Source organism: Herpailurus yagouaroundi, unplaced genomic scaffold (assembly GCF_014898765.1).
Source record: "Herpailurus yagouaroundi ecotype Mexico unplaced genomic scaffold, PumYag 162, whole genome shotgun sequence".
Taxonomy (NCBI): domain Eukaryota; kingdom Metazoa; phylum Chordata; class Mammalia; order Carnivora; family Felidae; genus Herpailurus; species Herpailurus yagouaroundi.
This window is the reverse complement of record NW_024412403.1, coordinates 32,346,918-32,354,479: the sequence shown is the minus strand read 5'-3', so window position 1 is coordinate 32,354,479 and position 7,562 is coordinate 32,346,918. Positions and strand designations below refer to the sequence as shown.

The following is a 7,562-nucleotide window of genomic DNA, read 5'->3' as shown; positions in this document are numbered from 1 at the left end:
CCTTCCCTCCCTCCCTCCCTCTCTCCTTCCTCCCTTCCCTCCCTTCCCTCCCTCCCTTCCTCCTCCCTTCCTCCCTCCCTCCTTCCTTCCTTCCTTCCTTCCTTCCCTCCCTCCCTCTCTCTGTCTCTCTCCTTCTCTTAATAATGAATACCTAAGTCCACCTATTAGTTCACTTTAATAAGCATTTACTTTCAGATTTCTAGATAAGGTTCAATCAAGACCCTGATAATACTTGTTTGAGAATCCATCAACCGATGTTTAGAAATGATTAATAGTAGAGGATTCCTGTTTGTACTAAAGCCGGGAGCTAAATCCTTGTCACTAAATGCAGGGTCATTCACAGGCTAACCCAGCACGACTCCCCGCTGTACTAGAATGCCAGACGCTTCAAAATGGTACCTGTAGAGACAAGCCTCTTCTTTGAACCTCAGATTTGGTTTTATCCATCTATCAGAGCGTCAGAACTGCTGGCTTAGTTATTTACATTTGTTTTATGTTCAGCTGTCTGCTTGATTTATACTAATGTGATGTGTTCCTTTTCTCTCTTCAGCTTAATAACTGGTTTATATTTTGTTTTGATTTTTCAGTCCCGTCTTTTACCTTCACACCAACAGGTACATATTTGCACTTAGCCTCCTCCTCTCCTTTGTTGGTTTGGCATGTGTTGTACTATTGTGTTTCTGTTTTTATTTCATTTTCTGCAGGTAGTTGGGGGAAAGGACTTAAAATGGAATACGGTCCTTCATTTACTCATGTCAGGCATGCATTTGAAGTAGAAATGATTGGTGTTGCCTTTCATCCGTTTAATACAGTTATTTATTCATGATTCCACATCGCATCCTAGCCTTGTTTGCACGTGTTTCATTAGATAGACACTCTGTTTCTACCCTCAGCATGATTTAACATGCTAATGATCTTATTGATTATTTCATACTTGGCAGTGCATTTTTTTACCCTTAACTTAAGCCTTTATGTTTTCCAACAAAAATTTCTCTCCCTTGCAATTCTCTGTCCACAGAATCAACATTTTTAAAGGGAGTCAAAATACCCAGCACATGTGAAAGATAAAACTTTTTATTTTCCTGAAGTCAGAATCCTAATATTTTGTTCTATTCAATTTCTTTCAAAGTGGGTCCTCTTCTTTCACATCACCTTTTAGTAAAAGATGTACCTGTAGTCTTGCCTCCTCGGTTTTAATCCATTTAAAGTAATCACTGGAAGCAGTTATCTCTCCTTAACACACTCCCCGTTTGGAGTTCTTCTAAGTAGCAGAATTTGGCAGCTTTTAGAAACATGTTTCTTCTTAGAAAATGTGTCTGTATTTACAGAAAAGCTAATCTTCTTAACCTCTTGCCTAACTGTGTGCAAATCTCTATTTGTTATTGCTAAATTTTTATACCCATAATTCATTAGGCTGAGAATGCTTCCAAGAGCATTAAAATATAGTTTCACTATATGTACACATGTCTGATGAAAATGTAATGGGAAGGGGTTCTACAAGCCACAGGAAAAAATAGGTCGTATTAATTAACTGCCACAACTTGACATATATCTTTGTGTGGAGAGAGAGAGAAGGTTTATTTGAACATTTATCTTTGTCTTTCTGGTACTTCTTCTGGGAAAATAGCCTACTCATTTTTTCCCCAAATTTAAGATTCCAAATATGTATTTATATGTTTATATATATACACACGTGTATATATATATATATATATATATATATACACACACACACACACACACATATATATACACACACATATATATATACACATGTGTATATATATATATACACACACATATATATATACACGTGTGTATATATATACGTATATACATAATCATATATATATATACGTATATATATAATCATGAAATCATATGATCTAATAATTTAAAGTAGAAAACTATGGGAATGGGAATATAGCAATGCATAATAGTTATATTTAATAAGAGTTCACTGAAGTTTGCTTTTACTTAGTTCTTAACTTTATTGGCACATTAAGAAAATAAGAGTAACATATTTAATGTTATACAATCTTAAAAAATATTAGTTGAATCAGAAATCTACTTTCTGTGATGGTTTTTGTAATGTTTCTAGGTAGAAAGGGAGAAAATATTCCATTTTAAGAAAGATGCTCATGGATGTGATAGCTTTTGATATTTAAACATAAACCTGTCTATTAATTGTTTCTTTCTCTCTCTCTCTCTCTCTCTTTTTTTTTTTGTAATATTCTAGTAACTTATCAGAGAGGCGGTGAAGCTGTAAGCAGTGGAGGGAGGTAACTATCCTGCTTGTTTTGTAGATCCTAAGGGAAATTCCAGGTATCTCATCTTGGCTCCCTCAATGACATCACTTTCTTTGCATAAAAGGTTGAAGTTGAGGATGAAATTTGTTCAAATCTTTTAGAAATATGCCATTCTGCTTGTGCTTGTGGAACCAAGCTGGTTTGTATACAAAAGCAGTTGATTGGAGCTGTTGCATCTCAGTGAATGGACACCAGAGGGCGCACGTTAACCGGGAAAGACAAACTTGATGATTTAGCGAATGATTAAAAGGAGTTAAAGTAATTAAGCAATGGCATTTATGAAGATTAAGAAATATAGCTAGTGAACAGATACTATCAAAGAGAAAGTGTTCATTTGAAAACCTGCTGAACACAGCATTTGCTCTTAAGTTGTTGTGGGTTAGGTTTGTTTGTTGTTGTGAATTCAACATAGTTCAGCTCTCGCGTTGCAGGAAAATATGTTGAGATAAAAGAAATCTGGGTAGCTTGTTAATACAGAGATTTTTTCCCTCTAATTAAAATGAACCTCAATTCTATATTTATGATTTTTTGTAATTATTATTCAGTGAACTTTAATATATTCACAGAGAAATCAGAAATTGATGTGACAGGCAGCTTAAAAGAGCTGAAAAAAGGTATATGTATGTGAGCCACGCTTCTGCATTTTCTGTAATAAGATGATTTTTTTCCCCAAACCAGCAACATCTAGCTTAAAGTGTAAGAACAAAAATCTTCCAACCAAAACCATTTTATAATTCAAATTGAATGAACTTACTGGGTGTTCGGCTTTGCACAGTTGGATGTTGTGGATGGAATTGGAAAAGACAAAAACGAGTAAAAAATCCCAAGAAACATACCATCTGATGACAAAATTACTGAATTTAGTGTATGACAAAGAATGATTTTTAAAAAAACCTCTGATCACCTTTAACCAGTGCTGCACAAATTTTGGTATCGAGGGCTAACCTTTTCTTCCCAGGTACCCATGCTAGCTTGCTGTTTTCATTCCTGTGAAACAAAGCCAGTCCCTGAAAGACTGAAAGCTAGGAGGTCTTCATAAGGAAGAAATTCACTTGATTCAGGAATTAAACCAGAGCCTGGTTTTGCATCCAGGAGAATTCCATCTAAATTGTAGCCCAGATAGTCATGAAACAGCCGCTGGGCATCACAACATTCTCTCGTGGATAAATCTGGACGGCCTGATTATAGAACCAGCTCTCTACATGTGTATGTTCATGACTGTAGACTTTCGCTTTTATCTTAACCATAGCACACAAAGTGTGCTGCTCTAGCTTCTGTACATGGGCACATGTACAGACTGTCTCTCTCTCTCTCTCTCTCTCTCTCACATACACACACACACACACGCCCACACGTAAAATATTGCTGGTTGTTGTTCTAAATGGATTTACAACCTAGATAGAGCAAGTTATCAAATAGGAACTAATGGAAGGAATCCATAGTTACAAATAGCAAGTTTCTATGGCAGGACTGAGAAATTACAAGCTATCAACTGAAAATTAACAAACTGAACTAACTGTCCATTTGGAAAGCTTGCTGTATTACCGTACAGAAGTAACCTTTTAAATTTAAAAATAGGATAACAGTGAAACTTCTGTATTTCAGATGCCAAATATTTTAAAAGCAAAATAGCGAATGAAATGACAAAAGATGCTGGAATATTTTTTTTTTAATTTTTTTTTCAACGTTTATTTATTTTTGGGACAGAGAGAGGCAGAGCATGAACGGGGGAGGGGCAGAGAGAGAGAGGGAGACACAGAATCGGAAACAGGCTCCAGGCTCTGAGCTGTCAGCACAGAGCCCGACGCGGGGCTCGAACTCACGGACCGCGAGATCGTGACCTGGCTGAAGTCGGACGCTTAACCGACTGCGCCACCCAGGCGCCCCAAAAGATGCTGGAATATTACAGAGGCAACAGATAAATAAAGATCTTAGAATCCGTGCTCAAAATGATAGCTACAGACACAATTTTAAATGTATTTATTCATCGAACGTATTTATTGAATGTCTACCATGTGACAGGCACCGTTCTAGTTGCTTGGGATGCATCAGCGAGCAAGTCAATAAAAATTCCTGTTCTTATGAACTTTACATTAAGTATGGGAGATAGAAGATAAATAATAAAGATTAAAAAAGTGGACTACAGTATCAGCAGTTGGTAAGGGCTTTGGAACAAATAGAGCAGAAGAGGAATCAGAGGTACTTTAGGAAGAAGTCTCATTTCCTAGCCAGAGTATGTATGTGGAGGGGGAGGGGGAGTTGCAGTGGGTGCACATGTATATCTGTGTTCTACGATTCCGTGTGGGAAGAGAAGGGGCAGCGATCCAAACTCCTGCACTGTCTCCTCTCACCTCCGTACCTTAAACACTGGTTTCCCTCAGGCATCTCAGACTCTGTGACCCTGTTCTGACCCTCCCACCTCATTCGGTTCATGATACCTAAGTTAAAATTTCTTTTTTTTTTTTTTTGATGTTTATTTATTTACTTTTGAGAGAGAGAGCACGAGAGGGGGAAGGGCATAGAGACAGAGAGAGAGAATCCCAAGCAGGCTCCACATTGTCAGCTCAGAGCCCGATGCAAGACTGGAACTCATGAACTGAGATATCATGACCGGAGCCAAAATTAAGAGTCCAACGCTTAACCCACTGAGCCACCCAGATGCCCCACCCAAATCACAATGTCAAGTCGTCCTTTCTTCTGCATCCATCATTGCCTTTGTTGAGCCCACTTTTTACCCCCTTCACTATCGCAACGCTGTTTCACATCCAACACTTGTTCTCCCCTGCCTAATCTGTCTCAAAAGCTCCCAGCAGCCCTACCTTCATCTATGTTTATCAGCACTACTTCCTGTTTATTCCTTTGCCCATTGCAGCCAAAATGATATTTGGAAATGCATATTGATCATGTCTCTAAGTTGTTCCAGAGCCTGCTTTTAATAGAACCCACCATGTTTAAAATATCAAGTCCAAATTCAGCATAGCACGTGAAGCCAGCAACCTCTAGTTTTTGCAGGTCTGTTTCCCACGTCTAAGTGCCACACTCTACAATCCAGTGTCAGCCCACCTGCCACTCGCCCCTGTTAGATTCTCTTATATATCTTCATTTCATCAGCCTGGAATGTGTTGCCCTCCCATGTCTGTTTCCTGAGCTTCACCTGCTGTGTTCTCCATGAACTTTTGTGCTGTGCAGATACCACAGTTAAGCACCTAACATAGGGTACTGCAGCGATCTTTTGTTTATATCAGGGTTCCGCAGATTAGGGCTCCTGGGTCAAGTCCAGTTGGCCACCTGTTTTGTAAATAAAGTTCTATAGGAATACGGCCAGACTTATTTGTTAATGTACTGTCCAGGGCTGCTTTCCCACCACAACGGCAGAGCTGAGTCATTGCAACGGAAATTATAATAAAGGAGAAGGTTGACCCCGAAAATCTTTTCTGGTTCACAAAATTGTGAATTGCGCTCTTCCCAGAAAAGGGAAAAAGAGGGTTGTGGTAAGCAGAGACGGCTGGCTTCCCAACTTAAAAAGGGCCAAAGGCTTGTGATATGATCCAGGAGAGGACCATAGAACTATTAAGTAGCTGTTCTAATTCATTTGTTTTCCCTACCTCAAAAATTCCAGTCACCTCTTCCAAAAACCCTACTTAAAATCCCAACCACAGCATAAACATGGGAACACCTGAGAAATCCTGAAGAAGTGAGTAAGAAAATCAAGCCAAACAGGTAGAGAATGCCAATAAACCATTTCCTTGCAGTGGGAGGTGACAAAGAAGCAGAGCTCAGGCCTTGCTTCTCTCTAAAATACTGGCCACTCTTCAACCTATCCCTTGCTCCTTCCAGCACTTCAGAACTCTGGCAGACTATTAAAGGAAAGAGGAGACAGTCCACAGACACTCGTGTACTGTGAGGCCCCCGTCTTCCCTTCCCTGATAATATTGTCTTTTGAAAGACAAGGAAGAAATAAACAAAACTCAACTTATTAGTGTGAAAATACAACATCTAATAGTATGAGGTAAAAATATGTATTGTAGACACATTTTAATTACTGTAACCAGAACTGAGTTTTGCTTCTGCTTAATTTCTTATTGTTGGGCAGCTACATCTGCCTCATATATACTGGATCATCTTAAATGCAGAAAAATAGCCTATGAGATCTGTAGTTTAACAAGACCCTAACACCCTTACCATAGTAGTGGCATATGACCTTGACTTTTTCAGACCCCACTGAAATATACACATGGCATTTTAAGATTCATTATGGGTCAATAATCTATGCTTCACCTTCTTCCCCAAATAATTAGTATTCTAAATACAAGTTAAACCAAAGCCAGAAGGTGAATTGCTAATCCTACTTCCTGTTGGAAGTCACCCATACATATGGAAAGTTCTTTGAGTTTATGATGATATAAAAATGTTCACTTTAAAAGTACTTTCCTGAGGAATCATAAATATTGTCTACTCCTTTTTTTTTTTTAATTTTTTTTCAACGTTTTTATTTATTTATGGGACAGACAGAGACAGAGCATGAACGGGGGAGGGGCAGAGAGAGAGGGAGACACAGAATCGGAAACAGGCTCCAGGCTCCGAGCCATCAGCCCAGAGCCTGACGCGGGGCTCGAACTCACGGACCGTGAGATCGTGACCTGGCTGAAGTCGGACGCTTAACCGACTGCGCCACCCAGGCGCCCCTTGTCTACTCCTTTTGAAACATAGAAGTCGGCTGAAAAATTTCCACTTGACCCATACACTAGACCCATAATATCTCTACAGTGTCAAATACGGAAATTTATTTTTAATAACTTCTATAGTGACAAGGTTTAAGTTCAAGAGAAAATAAAATAAGGAAAGTTAAAGTTGACTAGATGCAGAATTTCTATACCCAACAACTATTTCAAAGGCTCCAGATATCTTTGATACAGCTTGCATTTAAATGTTTTTAATTTCCACAGCTCAGCAAAATTCCTCTTCAAAGCGTTTTTATCAACAATGTTACTAGTATGTTTGCTCAATTTTAACAGCGGTTATTTTGAATTTCAAGACTGCAGACATTTACCCCACTCAGTCTTTTATGTGAATGTTTAAGGACTTTGGGAAATTTCAGCATGCCCCACTATGTATGTTTATAGTATCTGGGATTTGAGTGTGGATTCTAGAGCCAGAGTACTTGGGTTTGATCCCAGCCCTGTCACCCACTCAATTCCCAAAGCTATACACAAGTTCCTTAACCTCTGTCTGAGGAGTTTCCTCATCTGTAAA

The 7,562-nt window shown here is 38.8% G+C and overlaps 1 protein-coding gene across 9 annotated transcripts in view; it reads left to right on the top strand.

The window, feature by feature from the left end:
- The window catches only part of ROBO1 (roundabout guidance receptor 1), a 1,150,898-nt gene that overhangs the window by 1,100,632 nt on the left and 42,704 nt on the right, over positions 1–7,562 (top strand). For 6 of the 9 annotated variants that reach the window (XM_040484208.1, XM_040484213.1, XM_040484214.1 and 3 more), the window contains 2 exons: positions 588–614; positions 2,240–2,282. In XM_040484208.1, coding sequence (XP_040340142.1) covers positions 588–614; positions 2,240–2,282 — 70 coding nt within the window. The remainder of the gene's footprint in view (positions 1–587; positions 615–2,239; positions 2,283–7,562) is intronic. The other 3 variants (XM_040484209.1, XM_040484215.1, XM_040484212.1) reach the window with 1 other exon arrangement.